This window comes from Ranitomeya imitator, chromosome 3 (assembly GCF_032444005.1).
Source record: "Ranitomeya imitator isolate aRanImi1 chromosome 3, aRanImi1.pri, whole genome shotgun sequence".
Lineage (NCBI taxonomy): Eukaryota > Metazoa > Chordata > Amphibia > Anura > Dendrobatidae > Ranitomeya > Ranitomeya imitator.
This window is the reverse complement of record NC_091284.1, coordinates 139,792,898-139,810,669: the sequence shown is the minus strand read 5'-3', so window position 1 is coordinate 139,810,669 and position 17,772 is coordinate 139,792,898. Positions and strand designations below refer to the sequence as shown.

Here is a 17,772-nt window from a genome sequence, read left to right as displayed (position 1 = left end):
ATTTGCCAAACAGTTTACGGTTCTATAAGTCATGTTATCATATTGAAGTATCCAGGCGTAAAAATTGAGGAAAAAATAATAGAAAAATAGACATATGAAATCAATGGGGCAGACCCATTTTGGCAGAGCCCCTTTCCATTCTGGCTCTTCCCCAGCTCTTCATATTTTGCTATGAAAACGCTTAAAATCACAAAATTTACAAAAATGTTCTAACTTTTCAACATGTTTTACACCAGGTATCTGTCGTAAAGATTTTGATGAACTGGGACCTTTAAGCTAGATAAATATAATATAACATACCATGTATTGTTTTATTTTCTGTGAAGATAACACAGCTCAAACAATCCTTTTACTCCGGATTCATTAGATGTCTTTTCATGATCCTGAAGTAAATGGAAAAATCATCAGAACAGGATTGAATGTTTTAAAAATCTTTCTGATCCTTATACTAAAACATATTACCCTTCTTTAGAAACTGTTTAGATCAAGAAAGGGTGCAAAACCACCTCTTCAAAGAATTCATGTTCTTCATATTTCATATTCTTGTCTTTAATTAGGGCGCCATATGGGAAGGCTGTTGACATGTGGTCTGTGGGCTGTATCCTTGGAGAGCTGAGTGATGGCCAGCCACTTTTTCCTGGAGAAAGTGAAATTGATCAACTTTTCACGATCCAGAAGGTGTTAGGACCTCTTCCATCAGAGCAAATGAAGCTGTTCTACAGCAATCCTCGTTTTCATGGGATGCGGGTAAGTGTGAAGAATGGTTAATTGCAATATTTGTTGCTTTGGTGTAACGAGAAATTGTTTTAGTGTATATTTTATCAAAGTACAGTAGACAACAAGCTTTATGGTATAGGTCTTGGTTTATGCTAGATCACTGGATATGTTGAAACATTAATCATTATTGAAGTATATATCCATTTCTTCCTCTGTACATTTTAAGTGGCCATTCTATGATTTTTAATGTCTCAGAAAACCCCTTTAAAGAGAACCTGTCATCAGGATCGGGTACTATAAAATTAAGATGTGTGCATAATGGCGCTGTGCTGCTGATTTATTAGGTACTTCCAGTGTAGCAATCCGCAGTCTGTTTTTTTTCTTTAATCACGAACAATAAGCTGTTCGTTTATCGGGCCAGGCCTGTAGGGTGGGACTGTGGGTCGGATCTTCATCTCTGCCACAGCCCCTCAGCTGCCTCTGGTGTAAGTACTTTCATAATTTCGCACCAGCGCCATCCTAGCTACACAGATCGATCTGGTTGCAGGCTTCAGTAAAATGGTGACTGACGAACTGAGATCACAATCTTTGCATGCTTTGCTTCCATTTTCCCGATGACTGCCTGAAAATCAATCTGCTCATGTGCCTTTACGGCGCCATTTTATTGAAGCCCATCAAGAGATCAGTCTGCACCTGCCGAGGCTAAGATGGCACCAGTGAGTAATTTAAATAAGGAAGAAGATGGCTCAGTGGTTAGCACTGCAGCCTTGCAGCACTGAGGTCCTGGGTTCAAATCCCACCAAGGACAACATCTGCAAGGAGTTTGTATGTTCTCCCCGTGTTTGTGTGGGTTTCCTCCAAGTACTCCGGTTTCCTCCCACACTCCAAAGACATACGGATAGGAAATTAGACTGTGAGCCTTATTGGGGTCAGTGATGATAATGTATTTAAAGCGCTGTGGAATAAGATAGCGCTTTATAAGCAAAGCATAATAATAATAATATACAGCAGAGGGATCAAGGCAGAGGCGAAGACCCTATCCACAGGCCTGCCACACAGGCCCACCCTGATGCACGGAGATCAAAACTGCTAATGATGATTTTATAAAAACTAGACAATGGATTTCTTCAGTGAAAGTATGTACTGTATTAAATCAGTATACCAGCGCCATTATGGCAGTGCTTTTAGTTTAATGTGTATAACTCTGATAACAGGTTCTGTTTAAACTATTCCTGGTTTTGCAGTGTTACATGGTGCATTGGTCCACTAAGAGATACCACATCCACATGGTCTACAACAATGTCTAGATAAATGGTACATGTCAAAGTAAGCACCAAATGAGGAACCAAGGTTTCTTATCAGAACATTACCTGGAGCTTTACACTGCCTCTGCCAGATTGCCTTCTACCTATAGGGCATGTATACTTTTTAATATTTTAATTAACCCCTTAGTGCATATGGACCCATGAGTAAATCCGTGCTCGGGATCTCAAGGGTGGAGATGGCTCAGGAGCTGAACCCTTTGAACATACGGTAGATTCGGGCATCTATCTCTAACAGCAGCAGCCAGAGCTAAGCTCCCATTGCTGCTGTTAATCATTCACATGCCGCTGTCACTCTCTGACAAACATCTTTAAACTGAGTAGTTGCTGGAGCGACATGCACTATTTCTTATTTGCCTCTTGCAAGGTGATTGCAGGGCACTTATAAGTTACCATGGCAGCAGGGGGCCTGCTGAAAGACCCCATTCTTATCATCTTGGCACTCCTGTGAAGCTCAGCCACATGCTGAACTTCATAGGAGAATGTGATTTTCCCATATACTGAAGTACCTTAGAATTATAGTGTATAAAACAAACAATCCAAGAATCGCAAGTTCAAATTTCCTAAAGTGACTAAAAAGTAAACTAAATTTTTTTTTTATAATTGTAAAAATGCTAAATTAAAATACCTAAAGATTCAAATCACCCACCCATTGCCCCCATTAAAGAGTTGAAGACTGCAGCTTATAAGATGGGGTAATTTTAAGGCTTTTTTTTTTTTTGACATAAAGGCCCCTTCAAAAGTCACTTCAAATGTGAAGTGGTCACTACTAAAATGGATTTTGTGAATTGCTGTTAAACTTTTAACCCTTCTATTTGTTAAGAAAAGTTTAAAAAAGTGATAGTGATGTAAAGGAGACATGTGGCAATTGTTGTCTATTAATTATTTTTAATTTTATGACCATCTGTTTTAGGGGCATACAAATGCAAAGTTCAAAAATTGCAAATTTTTCAACATTTTTATCAAATTTCCAATTTTTTTCATTATTAAACTCACTAATAGGAAGTAAAATTTGTCTAGAAAAAACAGTCTCAAAATTACTGTGATATGTTGAAGCGTTCCAGAGTTATTACCTCGTAGAGTGAGGCTATGTGCACACGTCAGGATTTTCTGCAGAATTTTCCTGAACAAAACCGAATTTTTTCTGCAGGAAATCCGCATGCGTTTTTTTTGCGTTTTTACCACGTTTTTTTCGCATTTTTTTCCGGAGCTTTCCCAATGCAATTAAATAGCGGTAAAAACACAAAAAATCCGCAAAATTAATGAACATGCTGCGTTTTTTACCGCTATACGTTTTTTTTCCGGAAAAGACGCAACATATGCACAAAAATTGCAGAATGCATTATAAATGATGGGATGCATATGTATGCGTTTTTTAAGCGTTTTTATAGCGAAAAATCCTGAACATGTGCACACAGCCTGACAGTGATCTGTAAGGTCAAAACAGGCTTTACAGGTTAATAATGGAAAATGATCCAAGCAGTTAGGTACAATGCTTTATAGTTTTCAGATTTCATGAAATAACTACAAGTAACACGTACATCATTATGCCACTTTGTAAGTGTTCCAACACTTGTTACTTCTGTATCTTTATTTGTAATTTTGCGTCTCTCTGCTATGAGGAAAGTGTTCTATAAGCAAGTTTGCTAAATGTATAGCAAAAAAATGTACACCTTACGCTCAGTATTTACATTTTTAAATGAAATGTTTGTTTTTCTGAATGTAGTAAACCTGGCATTAGCATTCTGAAAGGTGATATTAAGGTTCTGTATCCATCCCCTCCTTGCTAATAGACTCCGGCAATCCACGATTTTTCCATTTCCTTGCTTTCTAAGCCTATTATTTTAGGATGAGCCATAAATTGCATGTTATGACACGGAACCCAGGAACAATCTTTCCAAGTCTTCTGATTTATGGTACAATAGGGAACAGAAAGTTCCTCTTTGTGTATGGACGCAATTACATATTTAGTTCTTTGTTATAGAGTTCCACAGTAAGTGTGTTTCCTCATGTAAAGGATACTACATAATCTAACCACAGAAGATTGTCTGGTTTTATTAAAACTCAGTCTGCTTATGCTGGAAAGACCAAACCAAGCAGCACTTACCTGCAGAACCCCCTGCCGCTCCAGGCCCTGCTTCAGCCTGGTCAGCAACGAGGTGCAGGAAGCAGTGGGGAGGTGGCACTGGACCGGCAGGGGATTTGGTAAGTTAGTACGGCTTAGTTTGTATTTCCATTGCATTTTCCACACTTTCCTTTCAATCCTTCCCTTTGTATTTTTGGCTACAATGTTGCTTTTAAATGCAAATTCATTTTGAGAAATAACTATATGTTGCCACCTTCCTTTTTTCTTTTTTTTTTTTTAATCCAAAGCCATGCATCATCTATAAAACCAAGGAGTGCCGTCACCTTGTTAATTAGTATTCTAAATGATTGAATTTTAGCCTACAGGTGTTTTTAGCGTTTTCAGCTTACATGTTGCTAATGGCTGTTTTTTTCACACATTTGAATGTCAAGTGACCTGTATAAGTATGTTGCAGATTCATTTTTGGAAAATCTGGATGCCTTTGAATCGAACCCAAAATCAAGTGATCAAAGAACATTAACTCACTCAGCATTAAACATTATTCTGACTCGATCTGCAGAAATTTCTTGGTATCTTACGAAATAACGATCAAAAGGAATAATCATAAGCCCCGGAGTTTTATTTCTTCTGGCGCTCCCTGGTATTTCTTTATTTCTTTGTTTTGATATATATATATATATATATATATATATATATATATATATATATATATATATATATATATATATATATATATATATATATATACAGTGGGGCAAAAAAGTATTTAGTCAGTCAGCAATAGTGCAAGTTCCACCACTTAAAAAGATGAGAGGCGTCTGTAATTTACATCATAGGTAGACCTCAACTATGGGAGACAAACTGAGAAAAAAAATCCAGAAAATCACATTGTCTGTTTTTTTAACAGTGTATTTGCATATTATGGTGGAAAATAAGTATTTGGTCAGAAACAAAATTTCATCTCAATACTTTGTAATATATCCTTTGTTGGCAATAACAGAGGTCAAACGTTTTCTGTAAGTCTTCACAAGGTTGCCACACACTGTTGTTGGTATGTTGGCCCATTCCTCCATGCAGATCTCCTCTAGAGCAGTGATGTTTTTGGATTTTCGCTTGGCAACACGGACTTTCAACTCCCTCCAAAGGTTTTCTATAGGGTTGAGATCTGGAGACTGGCTAGGCCACTCCAGGACCTTGAAATGCTTCTTACGAAGCCACTCCTTCGTTGCCCTGGCGGTGTGCTTTGGATCATTGTCATGTTGAAAGACCTAGCCACATTTCATCTTCAATGCCCTTGCTGATGGAAGGAGGTTTGCACTCAAAATCTCACGATACATGGCCCCATTCATTCTTTCATGTACCCGGATCAGTCGTTCAGGTCCCTTTGCAGAGAAACAGCCCCAAAGCATGATGTTTCCACCACCATGCTTTACAGTAGGTATGGTGTTTGATGGATGCAACTCAGTATTCTTTTTCCTCCAAACACGACAAGTTGTGTTTCTACCAAACAGTTCCAGTTTGGTTTCATCAGACCATAGAACATTCTCCCAAAACTCCTCTGGATCATCCAAATGCTCTCTAGCAAACTTCAGACGGGCCCGGACATGTACTGGCTTAAGCAGTGGGACACGTCTGGCACTGCAGGATCTGAGTCCATGGTGGCGTAGTGTGTTACTTATGGTAGGCCTTGTTACATTGGTCCCAGCTCTCTGCAGTTCATTCACTAGGTCCCCCCGCGTGGTTCTGGGATTTTTGCTCACCGTTCTTGTGATCATTCTGACCCCACGGGGTGGGATTTTGCGTGGAGCCCCAGATCGAGGGATATTATCAGTGGTCTTGTATGTCTTCCATTTTCTAATTATTGCTCCCACTGTTGATTTCTTCACTCCAAGCTGGTTGGCTATTGCAGATTCAGTCTTCCCAGCCTGGTGCAGGGCTACAATTTTGTTTCTGGTGTCCTTTGACAGCTCTTTGGTCTTCACCATAGTGGAGTTTGGAGTCAGACTGTTTGAGGGTGTGCACAGGTGTCTTTTTATACTGATAACAAGTTTAAACAGGTGCCATTACTACAGGTAATGAGTGGAGGAAAGAGGAGACTCTTAAAGAAGAAGTTACAGGTCTGTGAGAGCCAGAAATCTTGATTGTTTGTTTCTGACCAAATACTTATTTTCCACCATAATATGCAAATAAAATGTTAAAAAAACAGACAATGTGATTTTCTGGATTTTTTTTTCTCAGTTTGTCTCCCATAGTTGAGGTCTACCTATGATGTAAATTACAGACGCCTCTCATCTTTTTAAGTGGTGGAACTTGCACTATTGCTGACTGACTAAATACTTTTTTGCCCCACTGTATATATATATATATATACAGACCAAAAGTTTGGACACACCTTCTCATTTAACGGTTTTTCTGTATTTTCATGACTATGAAAATTGTACATTCACACTGAAGGCATCAAAACTATGAATTAACACATGTGGAATTATATACTTAACAAAAAAGTGTGAAACAACTGAAAATATGTCTTATATTCTAGGTTCTTCAAAGTAGCCAACTTTTGCTTTGATGACTGCTTTGCACACTCTTGGCATTCTCTTCAAGAGCTTCAAGAGGTAGTCCCCGGAAAGGTTCTTCCAACAATCTTGAAGGAGTTCCCAGAGATGCTTAGTACTTGTTGGCCTTTTTGCCTTCACTCTGTGGTCCAGCTCAACCCAAACCATCTCGATTGGGTTCAGGCTTGGTGACTGTGGAGGGCGTAGCACCCCATCACTCTCCTTCTTTGTCAAATAGCCCTTACACAGCCTGGAGGTGTGTTTGGGGTCATTGTCCTGTTGAAAAATAAATGATGGTCCAACTAAGCGCAAACCGGATGGAATAGCATGCCGCTGCAAGATGCTGTGGTAGCCATGCTGGTTCAGTATGCCTTCAATTTGGAATAAATTCCCAACAGTGTCACCAGTAAAGCACCCCCTCACCATCACACCTCCTCCTCCATGCTTCACGGTGGGAACCAGGCATGTAGAGTACATCCGTTCACCTTTTTTGCATCGCACAAAGACACGGTGGTTGGAACCAAAGATCTCAAATTTGGACTCATCAGACCAAAGCACAGATTTCCACTGGTCTAATGTCCATTCCTTGTGTTCTTTAGCCCAAACAAGTCTCTTCTGTTTGTTGCCTGTCCTTAGCAGTGGTTTCCTAGCAGCTATTTCACCATGAAGGCCTGCTGCACAAAGTCTCCTCTTAACAGTTGTTGTAGAGATGTGTCTACTGCTAGAACTCTGTGTGGCATTGACCACCTGGTCTCTAATCTGAGCTGCTGTTAACCTGCGATTTCTGAGGCTGGTAACGCAGATAAACTCATCCTCAGAAACAGAGGTGACTCTTGGTCTTCCTTTCCTGGGGCGGTCCTCATGTGAGCCAGTTTCTTTGTAGCGCTTGATGGTTTTTGCAACTGCACTTGGGGACACTTTCAAAGTTTTCCCAATTTTTCTTACTGACTGACCTTCATTTCTTAAAGTAATGATGGCCACTCGTTTTTCTTTACTTAGCTGCTTTTTTCTTGCCATAATACAAATTCTAACAGTCTATTCAGTAGGACTATCAGCTGTGTATCCACCAGACTTCTGCTCAACACAACTGATGGTCCCAACCCCATTTATAAGGTAAGAAATCCCACTTATTAAACCTGACAGGGAACAACTGTGAAGTGAAAACCATTTACGGTGACTACCTCTTGAAGCTCATCAAGAGAAAGCCAAGACTGTGCAAAAGCAGTCATCAAATCAAAAGGTGGCTACTTTGAAGAATCTAGAATATAAGACATATTTTCAGTTGTTTCACACTTTTTTGTTAAGTATATAATTCCACATGTGTTAATTCATAGTTTTGATGCCTTCAGTGTGAATTTAAAATTTTCATAGTCATGAAAATACAGAAAAATCTTTAAATGAAAGGGTGTGTCCAAACTTTTGGTCTGTACTGTATATATATATATATATATATATATATATATATATATATATATATATATACAGTACAGACCAAAAGTTTGGACACACATTCTCCAGCAGGACACCTGTCCACACTGGCAAAAGTACCAATACCTGGTTTAAAAACAACAGTATCACTGTGCTTGATTGGCCAGCAAACTCGCCTGACCTTAACCCCATAGAGAATCTATGAGGCATTGTCAAGAGGAAGATGAGACACCAGACCCAACAATGCAGATGAGCTGAAGGCTGTTAGCAAAGCATCCTGGGCTTCCATAACACCTCAGCAGTGCCACTGGCTGATCGCCTCCATGCCACGCTGCATTGATGCAATAATTGATGCAAAATGAGCGCTGACCAAGTATTGAATGCATTTACTGAACATACAGTACAGACCAAAAGTTTGGACACACCTCATTTAAAAAAAATTCTGTATTTTCATGACTATGAAAATTGTACATTCACACTGAAGGCATCAAAACTATGAATTAACACATGTGGAATTATATACTTAACAAAAAATTGTGAAACAACTGAAATTATGTCTTATATTAGCCACCTTTTGCTTTGATGACTGCTTTGCACACTCTTGGCATTCTCTTGATGAGCTTCAAGAGGTAGTCACCGGGAATGGTTTTCACTTCACAGGTGTGCCCTGTCAGGTTTAATAAGTGTGATTTCTTGCCTTATAAATGGGGTTGGCACCATTAGTTGTGTTGTGCAGAAGTCTGGTGGATACACAGCTGCTTTTTTTTTGCCATAATACAAATTCTAACAGTCTATTCAGTAGGACTATCAGCTAAGTAAAGAAAAACGAGTGGCCATCATTACTTTAAGAAATGAAGGTCAGTCAGTCTGAAAATTTGGGAAAACTTTGAAAGTGTCCCCAAGTGCAGTGGCAAAAACCATCAAGCTCTACAAAGAAACTGGCTCACATGAGGACCACCCCAGGAAAGGAAGACCAAGAGTCACCTCTGCTTTTGAGGATAAATTTATCCTAGTCACAAGCATAAGAAATCGCAGGTTAACAGCAGCGCAGATTAGAGACCAGGTCAATGAGACACAGAGTTCTATCAGCAGACACATCTCTACAACAACTGTTAAGAGGAGTCTCTGTGCAGCAGGCCTTCATGGTAAAATAGCTGCTAGGAAACCACTGCTAAGGACAGGCAACAAGCAGAAGAGACTTGTTTGGGCTAAAGAACACAAGGAATGGACATTACAGTCATGGCCAAAAGTATTGACACCCCTGCAATTCTGTCAGATATTACTCATTTTCTTCCTGAAAATTATTGCAAACACAAATTATTTGGTATTATTATCTACATTTAATTTGTCTTAAATGAAAAAACACAAAAGAGAATGAAGCAAAACATAGATCATTTCACACAAAACTCCAAAAATGGGCCAGACAAAAGTATTGGCATCCTCAGCCTAATACTTGGTTGCGCAACCTTTAGCCAAAATAACTGCGACCAACCGCTTCCGGTAACCATCAATGAGTTTCTTACAATGCTCTGCTGGAATTTTAGACCATTCTTCTTTTTTGGAGTTTTGTGTGAAATGATCTATGTTTTGCTTCATTCTCTTTTGTGTTTTTTCATTTAAGACAAATTAAATGTAGATAATAATACCAAATAATTTGTGTTTGCAATCATTTTCAGGAAGAAAATGAGTATTATCTGACAGAATTGCAGGGGTGTCAATACTTTTGGCCATGACTGTAGACCAGTAGAAATCTGTGCTTTGGTCTGATGAGTCCAAATCTGAGATCTTTGGTTCCAACCACCGTGTCTTTGTGCGACGCAGAAAAGGTGAACGGATGGACTTTACATGCCTTGTTCCCACCGTGAAGCATGGAGGTGTGATGGTGTGAGGGTGCTTTGCTGGTGACACTGTTGGAGATTTATTCCAAATTGAAGGCATACTGAACCAGCATGGCTACCACAGCATCTTGCAGCGGCATGCTATTCCATCCGGTTTGCGTTTTCTTGGACCATCATTTATTTTTCAACAGGACAATGACCCCAAACACACCTCCAGGCTGTGTAAGGGCTATTTGACCAAGAAGGAGAGTGATGGGGTGCTACGCCAGATGACCAGGGCACCACAGTCACCAGACCTGAACCCAGTCAAGATGGTTTGGGGTAAGCTGGACCGCAGAGTGAAGGCAAAAGGGCCAACAAGTGCTAAGCATCTCTGGGAACTTCTTCAAGATTGTTGGAAGACCATTCCCAGTGACTACCTCTTGAAGCTCATCAAGAGAATGCCAAGAGTGTACAAAGCAGTCATCGAAGCAAAAGGTGGCTACTTTGAAGAACCTAGAATATAAGATATAATTTCAGTTATTTCACACTTTTTTGTTAAGTATATAATTCCACACGTGTTAAATCATAGTTTTGATGCCTTCAGTGTGAATGTACAATTTTCAGAGTCATGAAAATACAGAAAAATATTTAAATGAGGTGTGTCCAAACTTTTGGTCTGTACTATATATATACAGCTCTGGCAAAATTAAGAGACCACTGAAAAATGTTCAGTTTGTCTGATTTTTCTCTTTATAGGTATATTTTTGAGTAAATTGCTCTTTTAGTCTACAAACTTCTGACAACATGTCTCCAAATTTCGAAGCAATACATTTTGTATTTTTTTTTCTGAAAAAGAGAAATGGTCAAAATAAAAAACCCCAGTGCTTCCAGACCTCAAATAATGCAAAGAAAACAAACTCATAATCATCTACTATATAATTGTCTAAGGGTTACTTCCGTCTGTCCTGTCTTTCTGTCTGGCTCGGATATTCATTGGTTGTGGCCTCTGTCTGTCATGGAAATGCAAGTCGCTGATTGGTCTCGCCAGCTGCCTGTCATGGCTGCCGCGACCAATCAGCGACGGCCACAGTCCGATTAGTCCCTCCCTACTCATCTGCAGTCAGTGCCCGGCACCCGCTCCATATTCCTCGCAGTCAGCGCCCGCTCCATACTCCCGTCCAGTCACCGCTCACACAGGGTTAATGCCAGCGGTATGGCGCGGGTAACTCACTCCGTTACCGCCGCTATTAACCCTGTGTGACCAAGTTTTTACTATTGATGCTGCGTATGCAGCATCAATAGTAAAAATATCTAATGTTACAAATAATAATAATAAAAAAAACGTTATTCTCACCCTCCGACGTGCACCCTCTCCTCGGCAGTGCAAGCGGCAGGTTTTGGTGCCAAAGATGCTATGCGATAAGGACCTGCCATGACATCACGGTCATGTGACCGCGACGTCATCACAGGTCCTGCGCTTATACCAACCCTGGGACCGGAAGCTGCCGCGTGCACCGCACACAAGCGCCAGGGGCCCTTGGAAGGTGAGTTTATGTTTATTTTTTATTTTAAGTCTTTTTTAACCTGTTACATACGTGGCTGGGCAATATACTACTTGGCTGGACAATATACTACGTGACTGGGCAGTATACTACGTTTCTGTGCTGTATACTACGTGGCTCTGTGCTGTATACTACGTCGCTGTGCAATATACTACGTGGCTGGGCAATATACTACGTGGCTGGGCAATATACTACGTGGGCAGTGCAATCTACTACGTGGACATGCATATTCTAGAATACCCGATGCGTTAGAATCGGGCCACCATCTAGTTTAGAAATAACAATACTAATGTTTTAACTCAGGAAGAGTTCAGAAATCAATATTTTGTGGAATATCCATGATTTTAATCACAGTTTTCATGTGTCTTGGCATGCTTTCCACCAATCTTTCACACTGCTATTGGGTGACCTTATGCTACTCTTGGTACAAAAATTTAAGCAATATACAGTATATATTATCCAGAAAAATGAAGGCAGCACTCCAATAGAAAAAATAAATGTGGTTTATTGGCCCATGTGCGACGTTTCAGTACAAGATGTGGACCTTTCTCAAGCTTGAGAAAGATCCACATCTTGGACTGAAATGTCGCACATGGGCCAATAAACCACATTTATTTTTTCTATTGGAGTGCTGCCTTCATTTTTCTGGATAATAGCATAAAGTTTGGTACATACCCGGAAGGATTTTTTGCACCCTTTGTTTTCTCTTGGTGCTGCTTTTCTTTTTCTATATATGTGTGTATATATATATATATATATATATATATATATATATATATATATATATATATATATATATATATATATACAGTGGGGCAAAAAAGTATTTAGCCAGTCAGCAATAGTGCAAGTTCCACCACTTAAAAAGATGAGAGGCGTCTGTAATTTACATCATAGGTAGACCTCAACTATGGGAGACAAACTGAGAAAAAAAATCCAGAAAATCACATTGTCTGTTTTTTTAACATTTTATTTGCATATTATGGTGGAAAATAAGTATTTGGTCAGAAACAAAATTTCATCTCAATACTTTGTAATATATCCTTTGTTGGCAATGACAGAGGTCAAACGTTTTCTGTAAGTCTTCACAAGGTTGCCACACACTGTTGTTGGTATGTTGGCCCATTCCTCCATGCAGATCTCCTCTAGAGCAGTGATGTTTTTGGCTTTTCGCTTGGCAACACGGACTTTCAACTCCCTCCAAAGGTTTTCTATAGGGTTGAGATCTGGAGACTGGCTAGGCCACTCCAGGACCTTGAAATGCTTCTTACGAAGCCACTCCTTCGTTGCCCTGGCGGTGTGCTTTGGATCATTGTCATGTTGAAAGACCCAGCCACGTTTCATCTTCAATGCCCTTGCTGATGGAAGGAGGTTTGCACTCAAAATCTCACGATACATGGCCCCATTCATTCTTTCATGTACCCGGATCAGTCGTTCTGGCCCCTTTGCAGAGAAACAGCCCCAAAGCATGATGTTTCCACCACCATGCTTTACAGTAGGTATGGTGTTTGATGGATGCAACTCAGTATTCTTTTTCCTCCAAACACGACAAGTTGTGTTTCTACCAAACAGTTCCAGTTTGGTTTCATCAGACCATAGAACATTCTCCCAAAACTCCTCTGGATCATCCAAATGCTCTCTAGCAAACTTCAGACGGGCCCGGACATGTACTGGCTTAAGCAGTGGGACACTTCTGGCACTGCAGGATCTGAGTCCATGGTGGCGTAGTGTGTTACTTATGGTAGGCCTTGTTACATTGGTCCCAGCTCTCTGCAGTTCATTCACTAGGTCCCCCCGCGTGGTTCTGGGATTTTTGCTCACCGTTCTTGTGATCATTCTGACCCCACGGGGTGGGATTTTGCGTGGAGCCACAGATCGAGGGAGATTATCATTGGTCTTGTATGTCTTCCATTTTCTAATTATTGCTCCCACTGTTGATTTCTTCACTCCAAGCTGGTTGGCTATTGCAGATTCAGTCTTCCCAGACTGGTGCAGGGCTACAATTTTGTTTCTGGTGTCCTTTGACAGCTCTTTGGTCTTCACCATAGTGGAGTTTGGAGTCAGACTGTTTGAGGGTGTGCACAGGTGTCTTTTTGTACTGATAACAAGTTTAAACAGGTGCCATTACTACAGGTAATGAGTGGAGGAAAGAGGAGACTCTTAAAGAAGAAGTTACAGGTCTGTGAGAGCCAGAAATCTTGATTGTTTGTTTCTGACCAAATACTTATTTTCCACCATAAAATGCAAAAAAAATGATAAAAAAACAGACAATGTGATTTTCTGGATTTTTTTTCTCAGTTTGTCTCCCATAGTTGAGGTCTACCTATGATGTAAATTACAGACACCTCTCATCTTTTTAAGTGGTGGAACTTGCACTATTGCTGACTGACTAAATACTTTTTTGCCCCACTGTATATATATATATATATATATACATATATCTCTGGCCCACCCTGTGAATGTATGTGTATATATATATATATATATATATATATATATATATATATATATATATATATATATGTATGTGTGTGTGTATATATATATATATATATATATATATATATATATATATATATATATATATAATGTGTGTGTGTGTATATATATATACAGTACAGACCAAAAGTTTGGACACACCTTCTCATTTAAAGATTTTTCTGTATTTTCATGACTGAAAATTGTACATTCACACTGAAGGCATCAAAACTATGAATTAACACATGTGGAATTATATACTTAAGAAAAAAGTGTGAAACAACTGAAAATATGTCTTATATTCTAGGTTCTTCAAAGTAGCCACCTTTTGCTTTGATGACTGCTTTGCACACTCTTGGCATTCTTTTGATGAGCTTCAAGTGGTAGTCACCGGGAATGGTTTTCACTTCACAGGTGTGCCTTGTCAGGTTTAATAAGTGGGATTTCTTGCCTTATAAATGGGGTTGGGACCATCAGTTGTGTTATGCAGAAGTCTGGTGGATACACAGCTGATAGTCCTACTGAATAGACTGTTAGCTGCTTTTTTCTTGCCATAAAACAAATTCTAAGTAAAGAAAAACGAGTGGCCATCATTACTTTAAGAAATGAAGGTCAGTCAGTCTGAAAAATTGGAAAAACTTTGAAAGTGTCCCCAAGTGCAGTTGCAAAAACCATCAAGCGCTACAGAGAAACTGGCTCACATGAGGACCACCCCAGCAAAGGAAGACCAAGAGTCACCTCTGCTTCTGAGGATACCTTTATCCGAGTCACCAGCCTCAGAAATCGCAGGTTAACAGCAGCTCAGATTAGAGACCAGGTCAATGCCACACAGAGTTCTAGCAGCAGACACATCTCTACAACAACTGTTAAGAGGAGTCTCTGTGCAGCAGGCCTTCATGGCAAAATAGCTGCCAGGAAACCACTGCTAAGGACAGGCAACAAGCATAAGATACTTGTTTGGGCTAAAGAACACAAGGAATGGACATTGGACCAGTGGAAATCTGTGCTTTGGTCTGATGAGTCCAAATTTGAGATCTTTGGTTCCAACCACCGTGTCTTTGTGCGACGCAGAAAAGGTGAACGGATGGACTCTACATGCCTGGTTCCCACCGTGAAGCATGGAGGAGGAGGTGTGATGGTGTGGGGGGGGGGGGAAGCTTGACTAGTAACACTGTTGGGGATTAATTCAAAATTGAAGGCATACTGAACTAGCATGGCTACCACAGCATCTTGAAGCTGCATACTATTCCATCCGGTTTGCGTTTAATTGGACCATCATTTATTTTTCAACAGGACTATGACCCCAAACACATCTCCAGGCTGTGTAAGGGCTATTTGACAAAGAAGGAGAGTGATGTGGGTGCTACGCCAGATGACCTGGCCTCCAGAGTCACCAGACCTGAACCCAATCGAGATGGCTTGGGGTGAGCTGGACCACAGAGGGAAGGCAAAAGGGCCAACAAGTGCTAAGCATCTCTGGGAACTCCTTCACGATTGTTGGAAGACTATTCCTGGTGACTGCCTCTTGAAGCTCATAAAGAGAATGCCAAGATGGTGCAAAGCAGTCATCAAAGCAAAATGTGGCTGCTTTGAAGAACCTAGAATATAAGACATAATTTCAGTTGTTGCACACTTTTTCGTTAAGTATATAATTCCACATGTGTTAATTCATAGTTTTGATGCCTTCAGTGTGAATGTACAATTTTCATAGTCATGTAAATACAGAAAAATCATTAAATAAGAAGGTGTGTCCAAACTTTTGGTCTGTACTGTGTGTGTGTATATATATATATATATATATATATATATATATATATATATATATATATATATATATATACCGTATATACTCGAGTATAAGCCGAGATTTTCAGCCCAAATTTTTGGGCTGAAAGTGCCCCTCTCGGCTTATACTCGAGTCACGGTGGGTGGCAGGGTCGGCGGGTGAGGGGGAGAGGGCGCTGAGGCATACTCACCTAGTCCCGGCGCTCCTGACGTTCCCCCTGCCCGTCCCACGGTCTCCGGGTGCTGCAGCTCTTCCCCTCTTCAGCGGTCACGTGGGACCGCTCATTACACTCATGAATATGGACTCCACTCCCATAGGGGTGGAGCCACATATTCATTCCTCTGAGCGGTGCCAGTGACCGCTGACCGGAAGAGATGCGGCACCCAGGGACAGTGTGACAGGCAGGGACAGCGTCAGGAGCGGCAGGACTAGGTGACTATTATATTCACCTGTCCCCGTTCCAGCCGCCGGGCGCCGCTCCATCTTCCCAGCGCCGCTCCGTCTTCCCGGCGTCTCTGCGCTCTGACTGTTCAGGTCAGAGGGCGCGATGACGCATATAGTGTGCGCGGCGCCCTCTGCCTGATCAGTCAGTGCAGAGAGACGCTGGGACGAGACGCCAGAACGAGACGCCGGGAGCTGCAATCAAGAGAGGTGAGTATGGCTTTTTTTTTATTATTATTATTGCAGCAGCAGCAGCAATGGCACAGATTTATATGGAGCATCTATGGGGCAAAAATGAACGGTGCAGAGCACTATATGGCACAGCTATGGGGCAAGAAAGAACGGTGCAGAGCACTATATGGCAGTTATGGGGCAAGATTGAATGGTGCAGAGCACTATATGGCACAGCTATGGGGCAAGAAAGAACGGTGCAGAGCACTATATGGCAGTTATGGGGCAAGAATGAATGGTGCAGAGCACTATATGGCACAGCTATGGGGCAAGAAAGAACGGTGCAGAGCACTATATGGCACAGCTATGGGGCAAGAAAGAACGGTGCAGAGCACTATATGGCAGTTATGGGGCAAGAATGAATGGTGCAGAGCACTATATGGCACAGCTATGGGGCAATAATGAATGGTGCAGAGCACTATATGGCACAGCTATGGGGCAAGAAAGAACGGTGCAGAGCACTATATGGCACAGCTATGGGGCAAGAAAGAACGGTGCAGAGCACTATATGGCAGTTATGGGGCAAGAATGAATGGTGCAGAGCACTATATGGCACAGCTATGGGGCAAGAAAGAACGGTGCAGAGCACTATATGGCACAGCTATGGGGCAAGAAAGAACGGTGCAGAGCACTATATGGCAGTTATGGGGCAAGAATGAATGGTGCAGAGCACTATATGGCACAGCTATGGGGCAATAATGAATGGTGCAGAGCACTATATGGCACAGCTATGGGGCAAGAAAGAACGGTGCAGAGCACTATATGGCAGTTATGGGGCAAGAATGAATGGTGCAGAGCACTATATGGCACAGCTATGGGGCAAGAATGAATGGTGCAGAGCACTATATGGCACAGCTATGGGGCAAGAATGAATGGTGCAGAGCACTATATGGCACAGCTATGGGGCAAGAATGAATGGTGCAGAGCACTATATGGCAGCTATTGGGCAAGAATGAATGGTGCAGAGCACTATATGGCACAGCTATGGGGAAAGAATGAATGGTGCAGAGCACTATATGGCACAGCTATGGGGCAAGAATGAATGGTGCAGAGCACTATATGGCACAGCTATGGGGCAAGAAAGAACGGTGCAGAGCACTATATGGCAGTTATGGGGCAAGAATGAATGGTGCAGAGCACTATATGGCACAGCTATGGGGCAATAATGAATGGTGCAGAGCACTATATGGCACAGCTATGGGGCAAGAAAGAACGGTGCAGAGCACTATATGGCACAGTTATGGGGCAAAAATTAACGGTGCAGAGCACTAAATGGCACAGTTATGGGGCAAGAATGAACGGTGCAGAGCACTATATGGCACAGCTATGGGGCAATAATGAACGGT

The 17,772-nt window shown here is 41.2% G+C and overlaps 1 protein-coding gene across 7 annotated transcripts in view; it reads left to right on the top strand.

The window, feature by feature from the left end:
* The window catches only part of CDKL5 (cyclin dependent kinase like 5), a 442,123-nt gene that overhangs the window by 335,088 nt on the left and 89,263 nt on the right, over positions 1–17,772 (top strand). For all 7 annotated transcript variants that reach the window (XM_069761528.1, XM_069761532.1, XM_069761530.1 and 4 more), the window contains one exon: positions 558–747. In XM_069761528.1, coding sequence (XP_069617629.1) covers positions 558–747 — 190 coding nt within the window. The remainder of the gene's footprint in view (positions 1–557; positions 748–17,772) is intronic.